The 22,860-nt window shown below is 37.8% G+C and overlaps 1 protein-coding gene across 1 annotated transcript in view; it reads right to left on the minus strand.

Annotated features, from left to right (window-relative positions):
- tbx15 (T-box transcription factor 15) overlaps positions 1-22,588 on the minus strand; it is a 73,474-nt gene extending 50,886 nt beyond the window's left edge. The window contains exons 1-3 of the mRNA XM_028800754.2: positions 22,130-22,588; positions 11,792-11,999; positions 626-727 (exon numbers count right to left, since the gene is read on the minus strand). Coding sequence (XP_028656587.1) covers positions 626-727; positions 11,792-11,999; positions 22,130-22,331 — 512 coding nt within the window. The 5' untranslated portion in view covers positions 22,332-22,588. The remainder of the gene's footprint in view (positions 1-625; positions 728-11,791; positions 12,000-22,129) is intronic.
- Between the last annotated feature and the right edge of the window lie 272 nt (positions 22,589-22,860).

Genomic DNA, 22,860 nt, shown 5'->3' on the forward strand with positions numbered 1-22,860 from the left:
ATCTACAGGCAGCTCAGTTATTCTGTGGAGCAACGTGTGGAAAGAGGGGGTGCTGCAGCTGCCATATCTGCCTCGGAAAGCACCGTTACACAGTGAGTCAGGAAACACGCAAAATACAGCACTAAATAACACACAGTAACAACAATGCACTAGTGAAGCTACGAAGGAAAATGGAGCTAGTGAGAGAAAACTGCAAAGGCCCTTGCACTGCATCAGAAAACAACATACAATGAAATGAAGATACCCAGAGATCAAAAGACATTAAAAAACTGATTACCTTCATTTGAGTTAATTAAACGCTATTTGAAATGTAAATGACCAGGTAAGGATGTGCAAGCACAGGCTATTGTGATGCAGAAGGTTCAAACTGGACACATAGTGCATACTGGGCAAAAGTCTATAGCCAAGCCTAAGAAAATTATTCTTTAAAGCTAATCATTTGGGCAATAAGTGTTTATTTACTGATTTAACCTCAATATACCTTTGTAAAAGTAATACAAGAAATGGTAACAGACATTTCTTGTGTTTTTATAAGAAATTGCTTTAAAAATAATTTTCCTGGATAGATAAAGACTTATACACAACTCTGTCCATTCAGAATAAAAATTGCATGCATAAGACGTACCTGTATCTCTTGTTATCAACAGGCACAATATCCATGGCAATGTAATATTGCTGGTGGGGATCCAAGCCCATAATTTTAACTCTCATTGCTGGAAACATCCGCCTGAAAAGAAAGAAAGAAAGAAAGAAAGAAAGAAAGAAAAAAAGAAAGAACGAAAGAAAGAAAGAAAGAAAGACAGAAAGAAAGAAAGAAAGAACATATTAATATTATGATCAAGTGTTCAATTCAGTTTTCTTTGCTTGTATCTGTTCTGAATACATGAACAAAAACAGAACCTAACGGGCAACCATTTAAATCCATTCCCTTACCCGACGATCAAATATGTTTTTGTTTCTTATGATTGTGAAGTGTAAAGCTACTAACAGCTACTCTGTTAGAAGTTGCCTCCCGCCTTGTGCTCAATGCTATTCCGGACAGGCTCCGGCTCTCCTCCACCCTAAATGTCATAATCGGGTTACAAAACAGATCCACTCTCATTTTTCCCCTTAATGATTCGCCGTATAGAATCGTGTTAAACCTTTTGATCCACGTAAGCTTACAGTACTCCCACCTGCGAAAACATTAGCAAAAAATATTTTTACAGCATTTAAATTCATACGATTTGTTATTTTAAATGAAGTACAGGCAGCCACCTATGAAGTACGAGGAAGTAGAAAGGGCGGAGTACTTTAATTGATGATCTGCAGGGGAGATCTTAACATGGACGTGGCAGACACGCCCCTAAAGAGGTGAGTGACAGACAGGCAGAAGACTTGTTAGGTCGAGCGATAGGTCCGAGGAGCTTGTAACATAATGACGAATTAAGGCAGACTTAAGAAATAATTACAGTAACCTATTGAATAGACATAACGCCTGCCCAGCATCACAGGCTGGTATTTTAGAGGTGCCCTGCGTATCCCGAATAACGGATTTACTGTGAACAGTAAAATATTGCGAGTCTCCAGCCACTGAGAGCTCTGTGAAGTTTTATTTGATCACCGCAGCACTTTTAAATGTAAAATTGCAAATCACATAAGATTTTGATTAATTCGTAATATGGATAATATAGCTAATAAAACAACACTTCAAAAAGTAGTGACTGTTTTTTAGGAAAACTTGTAATGATTTCACACTGACTTTAGGTAGGGAAGAATCCATTAAATGCAATAGCTCAAAGAACGAAATTGTTTAATGAAATGCTGTCGTTTACAGCTCTCCCTGATCTGTTTTATCTAAGTTAACCCTCTCAAAATGCTGGGGAATCTGGACATCGTGGATATGTGTTTTTCCGTTAAGAACACGTCAGATTGTGTCTTTCTAAAAGCAAGTAATATAATAAAGCACCTTTGAAATTAGTCACATATTTTGAAGTCTTTACACATTTTGTTCAGTGTTATTCATGCTTGACAGAAAATTGCGTTATTTAGGAGTATCATCAAAAAACACTGAAGTCCACTTTTTTTGCTATTACTGTATGTGGAATTTAGCCAACATCTGTAAGCGATACCTAATAAAAACGGCTCTTATTTTCATGCATGCAAACGTAAAAGGTGCAGAAGGTATCAAAATATTTTGAGCGTTGAAGTACCACCGTGTTCATTTTTTAAACGGCATGGTTGATTAGGTAAAGAAGGGGGAAAGGCGTTTCAGCTCATCAATGATGACTGAAAAAATAGTAAGTTAAAAACCTCTGTTTATTTCAGGGTTTGAAACTTCTTTTACATTTTAAAGATCCATCCATCCATCCATTTTCCAACCCGCTGAATCCGAACACAGGGTCACGGGGGTCTGCCGGAGCCAATCCTAGCCAACACAGGGCACAAGGCAGGAACCAATCCCGGGCAGGGTGCCAAACCACCGCAGCATTTTAAAGATCCAAACTTAAATTTCTTTATTAGGGATAAGCAAACCTACCAAACCTTTTCCCTTCTCTTTTGCAACCTTTATTTAGTTACAAAAGCCCACTTAAAAATAGACTTGTCATAGGAGGTGAAAGGAAAGCCAATTCACAAAAAACACTATTCACGTGGAGACAGACAGCAGGATTTGAACCCAAGACACTGGCAGAAGCACTCACCAGAGTGCCACAGCTCCCTTGAGAGTGGGCGCGTTAGTAGCGCTGCCAGGAACTGCATGGCGTCCACTCCCGGGTTGCCCCCCTTACTTTGGCCCAGTGCTAACAGGACCGGCCCCGGCATCCCGCTGCTACCATAAGGTTGGATTATTCATTTTTATTTATTTTTTTAAGAATACGTTGTGATAGCTAAAGCAGTTCTGGGTTCTGGTTAGTTATACATTAAGGTGCTACAATTAGATAAGGTTAAACCACGAACGTCAAAAGAATTTCATCACGTTTAAATCGGATAATACTGTATTAATATGCGCGTCTAAAATGAATGCCAAACGTTTCTGTAAAGGATTAATAAACTGAAAACCGAGCTAAACCCCTTTTAGACTTGAAACCAGAAATCTGGAGTTGGGAAGCGTCCACTTAACACATTCCGATAAATCGTTTCCAGCTCGTGTATTGTCATTTTTTGCACCCTTAAAAAGTAACATCTAGGAAAATGATCTCACAGAAATGCGTTTTGACAAACTGATGCAGCAGGAAAATGTGTAATGAATAGAAATAAAAAATACACTCTTGGCAAAATGTTATCTAGGTATAATCTGCTAATCTATACTCTTGGAAAGGTTGCACCGAAAACTATCAACTTTCTCTGAAAGATAAAAATTTACGGCAACCATGTAACAAAACCAAATTTGAACTTCGTGCCTTCGTGTCTGTTTCCATACCCTTCCCTTCTGTTGCACTTCAGTTTAATCTCCGTCTAAATGTATCTAATTCCGTGTACATCGACATACTGTATCCCTGAATTCAGCTTGCATTGTACTGAAGGTAATTGCTTGTTAGGTGGAGGCATAAGAGCTCGTTCAAATGTAACTTAATAACACGCAGGAGCGCAACAATGCAATCAAGTCAGGACTGGGCGCGAGCCATTTGCAGAGCTATGTCACCTTATGGGACAGCAAGGCACTGAGAGCAGGTGAATCAGCTGTCTTCGCAGTGGCAGGACCCCTGGTTTGGGGTCACGTATGTGTTGTTTTCGTGTTTCTGTGAGTTTGTGACTCTGGACGACCAGGCGAGGGACAGTCTGATTTCGAGCGGTGTCCTGATTGTGGCCGTTTCACAAAACGAATAGATGGATATAATTTAAGTCTCTGTTTTCCTCAAAATGGTATATTTTCAAATTAAAATATGTAATGGGAAGAAGAAGAAGAAGAAGAAGAAGAAGAAGAAGAAGAAGAAGAAGAAGAAGAGACTGGCGGTGTCTACACACTAACCTGGCATTGTCATAGTTTCGCTATTTAAATTTCTAAAAGACGCCATAATTCAAAAGGACAAATATGACATATACAGATACTTGTGTCTCACATACACATGTGGCTGCAGCCGATTTGTCAGGTATAAGCACAAATTGAAATCCGAAGAGTCGTTTAACTTGAAACTGCTTTATAATTGAATTAGTTTAATGCGCAGGATTATATAATTCAAACAAGCAAGTAGGCATCAAAATAGCAATAACGCAATCAGCTATTTATCAGCTTCTTTACTTTTTAAATAATTTCAAATGATAAACAGTGCCTCAGGGCTCGAAGAGATTGATTTCGAATCCATCCATCTTCCAACCCGCTGAATCCGAACACAGGGTCACGGGGGTCTGCTGGAGCCAATCCCAGCCAACACAGGGCACAAGGCAGGAACCAATCCCGGGCAGGGTGCCAACCCACCGCAGGACGCACACAAACACACCCACACACCAAGCACACACTAGGGACAATTTAGAATCGCCAATCCACCTAACCTGCATGTCTTTGGACTGTGGGAGGAAACCGGAGCGCCCGGAGGAAACCCACGCAGACACGGGGAGAACATGCAAATTCCACGCAGGGAGGACCCGGGAAGCGAACCCGGGTCTCCTAACAGCGAGGCAGCAGCGCTACCCACTGCGCCACCACTCGATTTCGAATCCCTTCTCCTTTATCATCTCCCTGCCCGGTGTTACTTTGCAGTTTCTTCTGCTTTCTCGGTTTTTTATCTGAAATATATTTCTTTTGTCTTCTTGTTCTTATTACTGCCACAATCTGGAGCTAACGGGCGAGTGTGGGTGACTGTGCCCTGCGATGGACTGGCACCCTGATCACAGCTGGTTCAAGTCTATCAAGTTTGATGACGCTGTTTTAGATTCGATGTTTTTCGATGAAACAGAAAAGTTCAATTTAATTTAAAAATAATGAAACACGAAATTATTTTAATCACCCTTATAATGTTAACATTCGGTTAAACGAAAACTGTGAGATACTGGAATTTTAAAAATAGAACTATTCGACTAAAAAAATTAATTGATTATGCAAGTCATATATTATGTGAATCCAATCTCTATGACTTGCATTTGCTGGCATTAATTAATTCATATTATCCTTGTATACATTTTATTGGTAAAGCAGCTTAAAGTAAAGTTGGCTCGCTAGTCTCCGTGGTTGTCTGAAATATATTTATCAAAATTATTTCGAGCACTTTAAAATATAACGAAGAATAATGGCGCAGCATTCATGGGTTGAAATGTTTCTTCCTCCACCAATCCTCTGATAACCGACCTATTTCGGGTTAAAGACGTGCAGACTCGACATCTGCAAAAACGGGCATCTGCTGTTAGTTTTACGCACAGGTATAACCGCATTCCTGTCTCACCATTTTTCTAAGATGAAAAATAAATATTTGATTTTGATCAAGTAAAGTGACAACAAGAATAAACGCTCAGTGTTCTGTTACTCAGGCGGCACGGTGGGTCCTCCCTGCTGGAGTTTGCATGTTCTCCCTGTGTCTGTGTGGGTTTTCTCTCACAGTCCAAAGACATGCAGGTTAGGTGCATTGCCGATTCTAAATTGTCCCTAGTGTGTGCTTGGTGTGTGTCTGTGTGCCCTGCGGTGGGCTGGCGCCCTGCCCGGGGTTTGTTTCCTACCTTGCGCCCAGTGTTGGCAGGGATTGGCTCCAGCGGACCCCCGTGACCCTGTAGTTAGAATAAGGCGGGTTGGATAGGTGCATTGGCGATTCTAAATCGTCCTTAGTGTGTGCTTGAAATGTAACCAATTGTATCTCAGATGTTGTAAGTCGCCTTTGATAAACGCATCAGTCAAATAATGAGTAATAAAGAGCTTATATTCTTCATGATTATCAAGGCTTCAGTATAAAAGGAAGACTCTGACCAAAACAGTTAATCATGTAAATAAGAAAAAAGAATGTATTCCATAAAGAAAATCTCACTAGCACACACATACAGAAGACGATTATATTTTAAAATGTAACTGAAGCTTATGCAATTAGGACCTTTTTTAGTTATAAATGACAAGTGGTATATGAAAACCTTTACACAGTATTTTCCCTTTACGCACATTATGTATTTTTTCCTTTCAAAGTGCCTAAGTCTTGTAAGGCAAAGAAAATATGAGGAAACTGCGATGCGGCCACCGATCATTACAGAAACTGCGAACTGAAACTGTAAAAAATGTGAAGATGTATCAGGAAGGCCAGAATTGTTCGAGAGATGTAAGGGTAGTTTTGGTCTTGACAAGGCTTCACGGTTCACGGTGTCATGCCAGCCAAACGGAGCCCTCGGGTGTTTACACCCGCAGTTATTTAGATGAGCGAAAAAATCTTTGAATTTGTGGGACGAGTGAAGGAGCGGAAATGAAAGACTGGGCAAGAGAAGCTGCCGCGACATTGTGCGACAGAGCTTCTTAATTCGTTTACTTCTTCGTTATTATCTCGACACCTGCAGTGCAAATGTAAATGTGTTAATGTCATCAGAAATCCAATCCAAGGGAGTGCTGGCGTGGAAAAGGTAATACAGTAAGACAGGAAAATCTGGCGGAAAAAGCACGGGTTTTAATTCACCGCACAAATACTTATCTAGGACTAAAATAAATAAACGAACAACAAACAAGTAAGCAAATTCAAAGTGGTGGACGAATGAATAAAAACATGCCCACTTTTTCACAAATGACATAACTGAAATGTATAACCTTATCAATAGGTGTTCGAAACGGCATTATTCGTGTTGAAAACGGGCGCTTTACTTCTAAAACTAAAGGTGCCATAGTGGTTCTTCAGAGCGATGTCATTGAGGATTTATCATCTACACGAAGGTTCCATCTCCCAGTGTCTGCGTGGGTTTCCTCCCACAGTCCAAAGACACGCAGGTTAGGTGCATTGGCGATTCTAAATCGTCCCTAGTGTGTGCTTGATGTGTGGGGGTGTGCGCCCTGCGGTGGGCTGGCGCCCTGCCCGGGGGTTGTTTGTTTGTTTGGCTGGGATTGGCTCCAGCAGACCCCCGTGACCCTGTAGTTAGAATATAGCGAGTTGGATAATGGATGGATGGACGAAGGTTCCATTAGGATCCTTTATTTATTTTACTCAGTAAAAAGTTCCATAAATAACCCCGAATAGATGGTTGCAGATTTGTGAAATACTGACGAGTTCCTGATTTTAAAAGGACTCTTGCTGCATACAAAACCACAGACTACGTTCAGGTTTTCTTCCCCGCTAGGCAGACAACTATATATTAAATATTTCCTTTTTGTTCATGCATTAAGAACCTTTTCAAAGCGGAAAGAACCAACTTGATATGCAAGGAACCCTACCCAGAATGAAACGATTCTTTGTCACGCAGTGCTTCAGCGTGGATTCACGCAACCCAATAGAGTGCCATTAAAGAATCGTTATTTTTTAAGAGCGCACTTTACAAAACAGTTTTAACTCATTAGAATAAGTTAACGGTTGGCTCTTGGACTGAGCCCTAAACCGTTACTACAGCCGTGGTGCTTACAAATACAGATGGAGCAGATTGTCAATTTATTTAATTGAATTATCACAGTGGTTCTGATGAAAAGTGTGATGACGTTCAATAGAAAAGGCGTTATATAAATAAACGAACGATTGGTTTATGCCAATAGGGACTCTGCTCTGTTGGGCCCTTGAGCAAGGCCCTTAACCTACAATTGCTGAGCGCTTTGTGTAGTGAGAAAAGCGCTATATAAATGCAAAAAATTATTATTATTATTAAAGACAACCTTTCTGCTTAACTGGTGTTAAGGATTTAAACGTTAGAAATGTAAATGACAACGATATTTGGACTGCTTTTAAAAGCAAAAGTAGAATAACTTTCAACGAATTCGTTCACCAATTCTAACTCAAACATGTACTTTTTTCTATAAGACGCAGAACGTTTATGATTAAGATAAATACACAGGAATACATTATTAATATAGATATAACAAAAACTCGGCGTGTAAACATTAAAGTAATAGGCGATTATAATAATTAGTTTATAGAAATAAATCTTTCACAGTGTAAGTTAATTTTCAGAGAAATTTAAAATAAATTATTACAGTTGAAATATGCTATCGGTGAACCGAACTGGATCTATTAAACCAGTTAAAATTAACTGCTATTTGTTGTTACTGCTAATGTATTTTGCTGCGCAATTGAATGATTATTCATATTCCGTAACTGCAATTGTACGTTCAGCACTTTTACTTTAAACCTTTTCTCCTCTAAAGAAAGAAGGGAAGTATTTGTGTTGACCTGATATTGCGGCGTTAGTCCGCCTATTCATTTTCTCTGTTGGATTTAGTTACTTTTGGAAGCAACGGCTGTGATTATCATGAGAGAAACTGTTGAGCACATGCTGTCTCAGCTCTCACCGACCTCTGGCAATAAAAACCACAGCCTTTAATCCTCTCTGTGCACCCGAGTGATTTCTCACCACTGACTTCAAAATACCCCACCTAAAAAAGTCAATGGTAGGCAATTGTGTCAGGTCTTATATTACTTCAATCTTCAATTAAGTCCGAATTTTGAAACTGTATTCAGTAGCTTATTTTTCATTATTGTCCAGAGACATCAAGTCAGACTCACCAGAGTCTATCAGTAATTCGGAGTTTGTACCTTCTAAGCGGATCTGCGACTCCCACCCCCAACCCGCTGCTCTGTTTTCCTTCCCACATCGCGCAGACTTTAAGGCTGTTCGCTGCTAATTGGCCCGTTGTGAGAGCGCGAATGTGGGGGGTTCAAGGGCACGTCCGGCTCTGGACTGACGCCCGCTGGGTTCGCACATCCCCTGCGTCCAGTGATGCCTTCCGCAGCTCTCTTTTTCGCAGGATTTTGATTAACGGTTTGAAAAAAGGTGACTGTTAGCATATTCGATTTAAAAGATGTAAAAATAAACAAAAGCTTTGCCTAAGCATCGAACAGTTTTTTGCAGATACATTTGTCTGAATCATAAAGGAAATAATTAAACTGTCCGAAAAAATAAGAAAGAAAAAAGAAGAAAAACTTCCTTCCGCCCTTTCCCCTCTCGCATTGGATTTAGCGATGAGAATGTGATGCTGCAGGTGTCCATACAAATCAAATCTATATGTTTTACACGTACACAGTATATATTCTTACATATGCAACTTCTGCGACAACAGCTAGTTTATCAAGCTAAAGACTTGTCTGTCGCCATCTTAATTTCTGCTGAACAAATTAAGTTAAAACGAATCGCCATCTCTAATGAAAACACATGCAGACACTATTGGCTCTATACGCAGCATTTGCTTTTTGGCTTAAGGGATGATTTACAAGTACTTCTGTACTCTGCTTGTTCAGTGCTGGCATGGATTTTGGCTTTCTGGTTGTCTTATATGTTTTAATCTATACATCCAAAAATAGATGGGGCTGCCCCACAAGAAACTTTGTTTTCTTCTCAGCGTTAAAATGAAACAGTAATAAATATTTGTGAAGAGTGTATACTTATATGTACATTGCCAGCGGAAATAATATGCGAGAAACACCGTCCATAAATTATGAAGGAGGATTAACCAAATAAATAGCAGCTCCTTGGTTATCACTCTTTGCAGAGTAAATACAGTTAGACATAATTGAATAAGACATTAGTAATACATTTTCAAAATTGAATATGACGTTAGGAATAAAGCACGGTTTTTCAAAACAAACAAAGGTGAAAACGTATAACTCCTAACAGTTGAAATCGCGATAACCTGAAATAAATAAAACAATGTTATTCAAATGTCAAATATAAGACTAGTAGTTCATGCAGACGAAGACATCTTTTGCTGCTTGACCTGGGCTCTATTAATTATCAAGTGTATTAACAGCAAATGCAAAACAACTACCAAAAAGGGGAAATGGTTTTAATCCGTTATCGAAATCTGCTTTGTACCAGTCAAGTCCATAAACTTTTTAACTAATCTGGTGATTTTACATCGACAGTGTAAGAGATCATTCAAATATACATAAAGTTTAATGAGTAAGACAGGCTTTATGGTAATTAGGCCACAAGGCAGCAGGTTCAGTTTTTGCCTTCGGTGTATTATGTGGCTCTGAGCAAGTCGTTAAAACTCGCTGGGCTCTAGCAGTTAAACTAACAAAAAAACACCCAATAGCCATGCTAGTTGTAATTCATCCTAATCTTGTAAGTCCCTGTGGCTAAAGGCGTCTGCGAAATAAGTGATAATAAAACAGCAAACTGTACATATTAATTTTGTGCGTAAAATACCAAAGCCTGCTCGGAGTGAGGTGTTACGTGCTTCCTAGCTCATCTAGACCTGACTGCTTTTCCATGTGGATACTTTATTATTTTCTCGCTAATTCAAATCATCAGAGCACAGATTTTACTCAAGCAATGCTGGATGAAAAGTCACTTTCACTTGTACAAAAGTGAATGCATTTTTAATTTTACGCGGCCGAAAAAATGATGTTATGAAGGCATTATAAGATTATTATAAAAAAAAAAAACAGGGTGGAGTGAAGAACGTCGCATAAAGACTTAAACATCTAACTATCTGTATAAATTACAAATTTCTTTCATTGCATATTATGTGTTTTTAGGACTTATCACTTGCAGTAGGCCTATTACATTGGTATTGCAATCAATGTGTCTATCTGCGGATTCTTAAAATGGATGTTACACGAAAATATTAGATAGATAGATAGATAGATAGATAGATAGATAGATAGATAGATAGATAGATAGATAGATAGATAGATAGATAGATAGATAGATAGATAGATAACTGATGGGTCACTTGAATGGTATCAGAAATGCCTGCCATTTACATTATACCATGGGAATTAACAACTGCCCATGAAAGTTAAAAAAGTGAAATATAATGAGAAACATTTGCTATAAGCATAAGCTATTCATACAGCCCGTAATGCGCTAGAAGATTTGTGAACTCAGTCTTCAGTAATCTAAAACTGCAATTTCTGGGTTTGCGCTCTAGATAGATAGATAGATAGATAGATAGATAGATAGATAGATAGATAGATAGATAGATAGATAGATAGATAGATAGATAGATAGATATGATTTGTTGAGTAAAAACTGTAATTACAGCATTTACATTATCTTCTCTTTTCCATTTCCCTTCTATAAAATCATCCGGCTACATCCTTCTTAACGACGGTTTAAAAAACACTCAAACTCCACTGAGAAAACGGTCGTTGTTGAGTTTCGCCATTTACTTATTTCTAATTTGACAAATAAGCAAACAAATAAAACTCCTATCTCACATTCTGCTTCATAATCTTACTGGTATGATATACACGAATTAATTATAGTTGAAAGTTAATTAAATCCGGGGAAAGTGGTTGTTCAAGTGTTATCCAGTTTGGGAATGTGTCACTGAGAAATGTTATCCATTTAAATTTTATAAACGTCAATAAGTAAACAACACAATGAGTCTGCATTAAGTCTGTCATGGAAGATCCTACTCTGACTGTAACAGTTATTTTTTGTAATTATGGTTAAGGTCGCAGCGGGAGTTCGGCAGCTCTAGGATAAGAGGTGTACTCCTGGCCGGGATGTCTTTCCATCGGGAGGGCGGTTCGCATGCACTCGCAATTTAAAGACAACCATCTAGACTTATGGGGTCTATTAATATATGCAGTTCAATTTGATGTTGTTTTTTTTGGGCTGATATGATATCTAAAACTCACAACTGTTTGTCACATTTAATGACCCTTCTACAATGATGTGCTGTACCAAGATAACAATTATTCATGTTCGGCGTACAGGTGGCCTTAAAAGGCCAGATGACCAGAAGACTCTTTCTTCATATTACCTGCCGGCTTTAGTGATGATCATTTCTGTCCCAATGTCGTGGAACCTCTTCCAAAGGTCCGCGCACTGCAGCTCAACTTGGATGTCATCCATGGAGGAGGGCGGGGAGGCATCTGAGGGAGTGTGAGCCAAGTCAGAGCGGGAGCCGAATGAACAAGATGTTCTTTCTGTGAGACCCTCACTGTTAGGACTGGGGCTGGCCTCCGATTCTGCAAGGGAGAGAGCATCAGCAGGGGTTGTACCAAGAGATCAGCATACTGTTTGTTAACATTCTTGGTCATTTTTAAGGTTGAAATTGAGATACTACTAGGTACAATAAAAGGCGCAATTTTTAATCAGTTCATTGTAGTGTTTAATTAGGAAGAACTTCTTGCACAAACCACCATAATACAAAACTTGGCCCTGTAGGACCATAGGCAGGTTTAGCGACTCATTAATGGCGACACAGTAAATCATGGAAAGGAAATAAACCAAACTTTAATGGTTTAAAATTCAAATTCTTAGTCACTCATTCCGAACATTGCATGGCATACATCCTCATGCTCTCTGTACCGAACGCACCCTACAATTAACGCTAATTTATACAGAATTTAACACCATGAAAACAGATAAAATTAATTGAATTTTGAACTAATGTATGGTTAATAAAACAAACAATCAGAATGTTTAATCTCCTTCTATTCGTTTCGCTACTTCTTAAATAGTTTCTTCTTTGTGTCTAAACAAAGCATTTCCGGATAATCGGGGAGTGAGCAAATGGCAAAACTACAGGATGTTCTGTGCTTATTAGTGAGCATCTGTCAGTAACAGATGAAATATTGTATTTTTTACGTGTTCTTAAGGAAAAATAGACAAAAATGTAAATAAATAAAGGCATGCACAAGACACATAACGCATCATTAAACGGGAATCCAAAATTATCCGTCCAGGAATGCAGCAAAATGTAATTTTGATTAAAGAACACGATGTGCACAGTTATTTAATAGATTCATATTTACAAATGGGGACTAAAATATGATATATTTATTTTTCTCTAATTTGCGAGTATACACTCCTAAAAATAACGGTTCTAAAATGGCACTTTATTGGGGTGTGTAGTTAATTGTAGAACTAAAGCTTGACAAAGAACCTTTTCATTCTTGGTGGGGTTCTTTAGAATTTGAAAAGGCTCCTAATATGTGGACTAACCGTACGGATCGAGAAGAGCTGAAGTTAAACTGCGTGATTATATGCCGAAAGAGTGCGTTTAAATTATGAACCCATTGGTGTTTCACAGGTTATCAGCTATTCATACTTGTTAATCAAATGTTACCGATTTTTATTTCAGATATATAACGGCCCGCCACGTCATTGCTGCTGCCTCACTGATCAGGGTCCTGGGATCGAATCACAGCTTGCAAGTTATCGGTATTACTCATACTTTCCTCTCTGGCTTCTTAGGGTATCCTACAACATCTCCAACAACCTGCTGTTGATGCAGATTCAAAACTGGCTCCGTGTGTGAGCTCGCCCCGTCCAGAGTGAGCTCCTGCCTTTCGCTCACCGCTGCCTGGATTTGTTCCTGCCCACCGTGACCCTGAATCGGATTTAGCGGCTGTGAGGGTGTTATGCTGTATTTGGTACCCTAGGCTTTTTATACTCACACAGTATAACATTACAAATATTGCAATTACAATTATTGTCACGACGAAAATTCCAGGAAGTCTTCTTCTGAGTGTTATTTATTGTGCGAGTGGATCTTTGGGATGGTTGAACAAATCGGCTTTATTATTGTACTAATAATAACTTCTGCAAGACATAAGTTTCCGCTGTTGGTCGAAGAGGCCCACCGAGTTCCTGAATTGGAATTCAGAAAATGAAAAAATCATGATGATAATGACGCTTTCAATTAAAGGTATTCGAATCGCTTTTTATGGCTAACAGTTTATCTATATAAATAATAATAATAATAATAATAATAATAATAATAATAATAATAATAATAATAATAATAATAATAATTCATTACATTTATAAATAAAATCAAAGGGAACCTAAAGGGCTATTTATGATAAAGACATGAAGAAAATCCAACTAGGACTTCAGGATAAAATAATCACCGAAGTTCAGATCAATTTATTTTTGCCTGCTTGCTGATTGGGAGTTTAAATTGCATGTTTTGTGTGCGCGCGTGCGCGATCCCGTGACAAAGCCCCTGTCACATTTTCGGCAGCACTGAGTCAACTGCCATTTGTTTCATTGGTACATTTGAACAAATGGTGGACGAACTTGTTCAAAAGACAGACTTTCTTAGTTCTGACCCCCGGCCCGGGTAAAGGTCACTGCCGCAGTACTAACCGCATTGCATTGAAGACCGTGGAGTCACTGATAGTATAATAGCTTGTTAACAATTTACCGACCGTCCGCTAAAACTGGGAGTGAAGAAAACTGTTAAAAAAATCTACACACAGCGAATTCGTAATTCAATTTTGATTCATAATGCTAGTTTTTAATTAAAAAGAAGTGAACGTAATTAAACGAGGAAGCAGGCGCTAAACTTTCATGTCTTAAGATATCGGACCACCAATTTATTAATTTTCTAATTGATTTGTATGCCTTTTGGTTTTGATAGTGTTGCTTAATTTTTGTCACCAGTAATTGCTCACAGTTGCACCTTAAAAAAAAACACCATATCCTGAGAAAAGAAAACTTTGTTTTTTATTGTATTTTCTGAAGAGACTTTAAACTTTCCTTGAAAAAAAATGAAAGGCAGTGCTGAATGACATAATTGGTTAAAAAATGAATTTATCCTTAAGTTCCTGGCCCACTAATATTCCTTCTAGCAATCCTTCTGGACCTTCTGGTCACAGAGAGGCAGCCTAGTAGTGCCGAGTTCAGAAACTGAAACTGTTACGAGTATTGCTCCCTCCAACTCCCCCAAAATCTATTTATTTATTTTATTACCATGTTATTGGCAATTCATGAAATAAGAGGCATTTTCCCCTTTTTTAATAGCAGGCCATAAACCAAAATCTACATGAAGTGAGCTTAACAAAAGACCTACTGTTAGTTCAAACAGAGTTGGCCTGAGCTAACATATTTTAAACAGATTGACTGCAAATGTATATTTAAACTCCAACATCAGAATTAAATGGAAGCATATATGTTGCCGGCATGTATGAGAAGTGGTGAATTAAAATGCAGGAAGTCATATAATTTATTGGAAAACATCTTAACCTTAATTTAAACGAATAGAAAGGCCCAGGGACCAAACCCGACAAGTTTAGATAACAGTATGATTTAACATAAAAATCACATTTTTAAAATTTTCAGATTTACATGAAATAGAACGAAAGGTCAGTTTTGCATAAAATATTAATTCAGATAATGTCTGTGTTATTAACAGAGAAATGTAAATTTGTTCCATCATAAGCCAACCAACACATTGCTTTTTAGAAACATAGGATATTAAGCATCATTTATTTAGTGGACGTTTAGGCCAAAAACAAAGTGAAAGCCAGAAAATTATTATGATGTTATGAAATATATTTATCTGTAAAGTACCAAATACACATGTATTTATCTGGGGAGTGGGCCACTTATAGTTTGAGCTGAAGTAACAGATTAATTTAGCTGCTGTGTAGGAAATGTAATTTCAAGACATCTTCTTTCAATATTTATCACAAGAATTCCGCAGGACAGGGTCTGTGTCTATGAAAATGAGTTACAAACACAAAATTTAGTTCTTAAATCTATTGTGTAAAAAAAAACAAAAAAAAAACACTTTGGATTTTTTAAATGCTGTCAGTTTAATTCAGGGGTGCAGGATAATTGAAAAAAAATAATACTAACATGTTAAGAAAAAATATTGGTAATAGATAACCAAAATAAGAATATCTCTGACTTAAAATGTTTTAAAATAAAACACTTATGTTCATATCCATCTTACCATCCCTGTGGCCCTATATAACTGGATCAAGAATGCCCTTACAGATGATAAATATCTTCCTACTGTACTGATATGCAGAGAAAAGTCAAGCAAAATGACACCTTTTATTGGCTAACTAAAAAGATTACAATACGCAAGCTTTCGAGGCAACTCAGGCCCCTTCTTCAGGCAAGATGTAATAATATAAACTGAAAGGCTGCTAGGAGCCAAAGCCTTCTTCAGGTTTAAAACGACTAAAGCCTACCCTGGACAGGATGCAAGGCCATCACAAACTTATGCTGGGCCAATTTAGAATCATTAAAAAAAATGGCAACACATCTTGTAAGAGGAAGAAAATGAAGTTTTAAATGAAACCAATGCAGACACACTGAGAAAATCCAAATTCCACACAAGAAGGCACCCCAGCTAGAACATGTCATTATACGAACGACCCAACAAAACAAAATAGAATTTGCTGCTGTCTTAGGATGTGGACATCTTTAATAGCCTTTTAAAGCACAAAATGATCTTTTGTTTTTAGATGATTATATAGAGTCCTTAATCTTTAAGTGTGTTAATTAAAATGGATCTACAAACTATAATATTCTCAAAGCTACTTAATCCAATTTGGGCTCAAAGGGAGCCAAAGTCTATCACAGCAGCAATGGACACACGGTCAGAACCAAACCCAGACAGGGCACTACACTCCTAAAAATAAAGGTGCCAAAGTGGTCCTTCAGAGCAATGCCATATAGGGGGACCAGGTTTGGTTGCCAAAAGAACCATCCACATGCAGACTCCAGAAAGACCCTTTATTTATTTAGATCCATAACAGATTCCATAAATAGTCAAGAAAAGAAGATAATGGATCTGTGACATACAAGCGAGTTCCTGGTTTTAAAAGGTCTCTGGCTGCATTCAACAACAGCTTTAAGTTCAGGTTTTACTGCTCTGTCAGTGTCCTGGTAGAAGGCAATACATTCAGGATTTCTGCTTTGTCTACAAATTCGGGACCTTTTCAAAACCCAAAGAGCCAACTTTATACATAAAGAACCCATCCCAGAAGGAAATGGTTCTATGAGGAACACCACAACCCAATAAGAACCATTACAGAACTGTTATTTTTAAGAGTGTAGGTCACCACAAGGCCACACACTTACACGGGGCCATTCACAGATCCTTTTTGGGAATGAAATCAGAATACCAAAAGGAAAAATACAGAGACACAGGGAGGACATGCAAAGACCACATACACAACAACCGAGATTTGAACATTGGATCCTAGATCTGCGAGCAAGCAGCACTATCTGCTGTGAATTGGCACCTTTAAAAACAGCTTACTCAATAAAATATCTGACGAGTAAAATATTAAAATACACTTTAACAAATTGTGTTCAGTGCAGTAAACAGCAGCAGAGAGTTACAGTCTCGAGGGAGTACAAGGAGCAGCTCCAGTATACGGTGTGAAGTGAACTCGCAGTCTCAGAAGCAACTGCCAAATATGTCATTCAGTCATTTTGCAGAAAAGAGTTAATTTGTAATTTTAAGATTTTTTTTTTTTAACATTCTAATGATTCATATCACTACTACTAAATAACTGCTTTTGTACTCATTGAGCATCATCTTAAAAGAAAGTTTTTCTTTCTTTTTATTTTTTATCTTTGAGGTTTGTAACTATAAGGGAGTTGTGGGAAATGCAAGAGTTAAAAAAGAGACATTTTTTTTCTTTTACTCAATACTAAGCTGCCACCAAATATATCAAGAACTTTAAGAAAAAAAAATGTCATTTCAGAAAAGGGGGAGCAAGATCCGTTTGATCTGTCCCACCAGAAACAGACAATGTTTGTTTCAAAAGAGACAGGGCCGGAGTTGTGGGATAAACTCTGTTTTAAGGGATTGTGGTTGAGACAGGAGTGTGAGAAAGCGGGCCTGTTGGTGCATTCTGTGTGTGTGTGTGTGTTTCGTTGTTTCACAGCACTGCTTGTTCTATGCATACCAAATTATAAGAAAGCACAAAAACACAAAGAACATGGCAAATACTCCCAGACTTGGAGAACGATTTTGAACTTGAGAATAATCGTCAAACAAATGAAGTGTAAACGTAACATCATGTAAACGAGGAAATGTGAAATTTAAAGTACTATCAGAAACTCATTTCAGTTATATTATTAGTTTAAGTAAATGTAGGCTTTAACATTAACATACTGGTAAACCTTCATTAAAGTTAGAAGGGCTGAAACAGACATCATGAATAATTTCCAATCTGAGCTGCATGACAAAGGAAAGTGTAGTGCCTTACATTATAGCTAGTTTTCTCTATAGTTTCAATATGAGAAACTCAACAAGAATATTTTGGGCTAAATTCATCAAGAATATCTTTTGCACGTTTCAACAATAAAAGAATAAGTAATGCTGATTAACAGATTCGCACAACTGTAAATGACAGCATGGACTTTTCTGAGTGCATCACACTAAGCAGAAAAGCACACCAAACCATCATCTTTGACTTAAGAAGTTTTGCTTGATAAATTCAATTATTTAAAAAGGGTTTACTAACCAAATTCTAAACGAATTTAAACTTCATAAGCTTGTTCTCAATTTACTGTAGTGGCTCATTTGCATAACAAAGAAACACACCTTAAAATGAAACTAGCCACTATTTGTGCACTTGCACAGTATTAGAATTATATATATGTACATAAAGACTTTTAAAATTAAACTATAACAAACTGATAAATATGAACACCAATTAAGTCCATTTGTATCACAGTTTATAATTAACACACACAGTGTATATAGCCAGTAAGAATATTTTTTTAAAGAAAAGAAATCGAAAACGGTTACCTTACATCTGTAAATGTAATATGTCATGCCTCATGTAGTAACTTAAAAATGCACATCTAAACAAATCTCGCTCAGGATCATTAATTTTGTTTCTAAATGAGGACTCCTTAATGTAAATCGCAATACTTCTACTGGCGAGTACCACACCAGTCATTTTTTTGGGGGGTGGAGGGGTGGGATAGGGTTTCCCTGTGCGTTTTGTACACTGTAACCTGATGTAAGTTGCCCTAAAGAAAGAAATGTAAAGAAAGGTCAGACTTCTGTGCCCTCTATAAGTAAGACATTTCCTGAGCTCACACTGGCTGCTTCAGTTTCGCTCTGCCTCTTTTAGGCGTTACATGCTCATAAATTTCTTTCCCCCTACTATCTAAAAAATATAATTCGATAAAGAAAAATCAGATTACACTATTACGGCACATAATTTGCCAGATGGATTATGTGGATTATATATTAGCAAGCCAACATTTTACATTTTCTGCGTCTTAAAATACAGGGGAAAGAGAAATTAGAAAGAGAGAAAAAAAACTGCGAAGGTAGGTTTAGTGTGATAAAAACCAATTTGAAAAACGAATATGGCAATAAAAAATACCTGCAGTCACTATATTCTGTATTCATTATTATATATGGAAACTTAAGTAAATTTAAATAAAACATAGCGGTGTGGCAAATACAAAAATAATGTCAAAAATAAAATCACTTCACCCCCAAGTAGCTGATAACCTAAGATCGTCGCACTGGTAAAACTGTTTCAGAGCAGGCAACGCTTATGATTGACGTTTTCTTCTGCTCAATCATCCATCGCCTTACACTATTTAATTCCCTGCAAGCATCGAGCGCGAGGAGGACCACGCACTGGACGGGATGGTGTCGTCCATATCACTGCATCTCTGCACATTCAGTCAGAGTAAAGCGCGCTGTCGTTTTCCCTGCCTGAGTACTCCGGCGCTGCGTGAAGCAGTCAGTCCTATACTGCCAACAGGGCAGACACTCTCGGCTAAACAGGCTGAAAGATCGGGCTTTGAGTCGAGCAGAGTCGAAAGTCGAGTTTTAATAAACGATCATTCTCGCAGTTGGAGTTGTTAACTCAGTAATATACGGTTAATTATACTCGATACGACTGCAGTTTTGGGGCACATACTGCAGCTATTATCTCCTTGACCTGTAAAACGAAAAGAAAATGCGAATAAGGCACACTAGCATTTAGTGCTGTTAAAATAGAATGTGTGTGATATATATCTATCTAAAGTAGAACAATAAAATGTAAGGTGTTATAATTAGGATAAAAACAAACATGCTTATTATTGAATTTTGACAACGAAGACGTTCCACAGTCCCGAAGGTGTTTGTCATATATTATATACATATATAATCCTATTAAAACTAAGTGTAAAAAAATCAAATTAATTTAAAAATAAAAATCTTAATCTAGGACTAGGACACTTTCTTGATGCTTATTTTAATCTCTGAATAAGTGTGTTAACCGACTGAAATGTCTCAATGGCTCTTTACAGGCAGGAAAGCTCAATTCCAAAAATCAGAGGAAACACACGGAATACGCGGCAGACGCATAAATTGTAATAATTCAGATGTCATTTGTGCAATAATCCAATTCAATAATAATATTAAAGTTTATGAGTAAAGCATTGATTTCGAAATTAACTTTAGCCGGAATAAAATTATACAATAAGGCCTTCTAAAAATACAGACAGAAAAACGGCCACCAAGGAGATTTAAGTTTGCCTCTGTATATTTCAAGAATGATTCTTTATCTCGTGATTCTTTTATTTTTCCAAGTAAACTTTTGTATAACGAAACACCGTGATCCATAATTCACTGTACAAATCGGAAGTCATTTTCAATATGAGTGTAGTATATTTAATGGCAAACGCGGAATAAAGAGGAATTATTTAATTGCACTTTTAAGATTTTATGCAGAAATATTTATCAGGATTGCGGAAGCTCGCAGATAGCACTTTGCACAGAAATATCGTATTTTAAGATGTTTTATAGAGTAGATAATCTGCCATAGCAGTGAACACTTCAGGTCATTAAAACAAAGTGTGCATGACTTCAAAATCAAGCCTATCTTCTGTCACTTAGGTTGAAAAATATGATCAGCCTAAATTATTTTTTATTTTACTCTTGTTTTCCTTTGGTTAACGAAACTTGGAATATGCACTTTATATTATTCTTGTTAAGATTTTACAGGCTGGTAAAGTAATTTTAATTTCCCGAATTACTTTACGCGTCTTAAACAGGTCCATAATACATAAATATACATTTCAAGTTGCTTATTTTCAAACAGCACACAATAATATAAGGTTATGTCCCACTGTAATATTTTGAATATAAACACTATTTTCCAAACAGCCCTAGATAATGTTAAGTTATATATCCATGCAAAACTATAAACACATGATCTCCGTGAATACGTTTGACTTTATTTTTGTCTCGATCTTATTCTTTCGGTGTACACTTTAATGGCGACTCCCCACAGCCAACAACAATTAGCACTGGGTGGCATTTTTTTTTAGCATGGGACTTTAAGTTCGACAACGCAAATGGAAGAGTCCCGGCACTTGTCCAATTTTTTAGCGATTGCTGTAACACATAATAATCTGGGTAGGCGATCTCTTTAGCATCTCAGCGTGAACAGAAAATACTGACCATAAATTCGCCGAAATGTTGTATCGTGCAATGCAAATCAGGCTTACGGGACTCTCCGAATTGCTCTAAACCAAGTAACAACCCGCTAGGTGCGAATTTAACCGAGTAAATCACGGCAGGGCTGACATCCGCGTTATCTCCTTCCAAAAGTGGAGCCGAGCAGGAGGGTAGGTTCCTTAAGAACAGACCGCTTACTAAAACAAACCCAAGATCGAAAAGAGAACAAAATAAATCGCAACATACTACATATTTATATGTTATTCTGTGATTATATATATTGAGAAAATGATCACAGATTTGTTACTTGTGGTTACGACGGGCAGTTGCATGTCTCTACTTAACGAACAAAAATTATGATGGCAAATTCATTTGAAAGCTGTTTCAGGAGATTGATCCAGAGCTTGTGAGGAGTGTATTTCATATGTTTAAACGTTGTTAGCAATTTAATCAGCGAATGGATAAATCATTCAGTAAATTGTTTACGGGAAAAAAAACATGAAAGCCTAAGTGCCTCAACTTACAAAAATGTGAAAAACATCGTTCGCTGCATACAATGACGTATAACAACGTTTAATTTACAAAATACTCGGAGTCACTTCATGACGAGCACTGATGAATGCTAACTTGACAATAGCATATATTTCTGGAAACCAACGGAAAAAAATCAAATATGGTCTGGATCCCAGGTACATTTTGTTCATCTTTATTTGATTTGCTGTATCTTAACATCAACATGTTATTAAAACCTATTGATCACAAATGGTGCATTTGTTCAAGAAAGCAATCAAAACAGTGTGAGGACAGCAACTTGCAATTAATTTCTGTCCAAGGGTTAAAGGGTTCTGGGTCATATTGGAGAAGTACGTATTTGTCAGTACACATGACATATGTACATATACTGACTAAAATGTGAGCACTAACCGGGCTGGATATCGAGACAGTGAGCTGGGTCGTCCCCTTCCACTAGCTGCCCATTGGGGCTGAGATTTTCCATAGAAAGATCCAACTCCTTCTCTTCCCACTCTCTCAGTTTTCTCTTCTTGTTTGATCCGATCAGGGCTTCTACTGAAAAAGCGTGAGCTCTGGAACTGAGAGCAGCAGCAGATCGTCGTCTGTCACTCATTTTATACGGCCACTCCAAGAGAGAAAAAAGAGTCTCCTTCCAAAGTCAACCAAAAACTTTGCACAGAATTCAAGGGACGAGAGCCGTTTCCAAAAAAAGTAATCCAGAAACTCAGCCTGGCAATGGAGCCACATCAGTTGTGATGGGAAGGTGCCATTCCTACCTGTCAGAGGAGTTTGTTTCGAAGGTATCTCTGCCTTTGCCCCCCTTTTGCGTCTCTTCTTTGCCGTCTTGCTATGCACGGCTCTGACGGTTGCACACTCCAGTGGAACTTTTTTTTTTCGCCCGTTGAAGAGGGGAGGACACCGGAGGGCTGTCAAAAAGGCTCCCGACCAATAGAGGACGAGGACAGAGCAGAAGGCAAAACTCTTTATCCAATGATAAAAGAGAAAGATGGGCAAGCGATGCGAGACGCTTCAGCCGCACTGTCGCTACTAAACATGCCGATTCCAAATTAACCCAAAGTCACCCGGGAAGGATTTCTTGAAAATTACACAGAGTTCCCTTTTTTAGTAAAGAAGCAAAAGCC

The sequence above is a fragment of the Erpetoichthys calabaricus genome, chromosome 4, assembly GCF_900747795.2.
Source record: "Erpetoichthys calabaricus chromosome 4, fErpCal1.3, whole genome shotgun sequence".
NCBI classification, from domain to species: domain Eukaryota; kingdom Metazoa; phylum Chordata; class Cladistia; order Polypteriformes; family Polypteridae; genus Erpetoichthys; species Erpetoichthys calabaricus.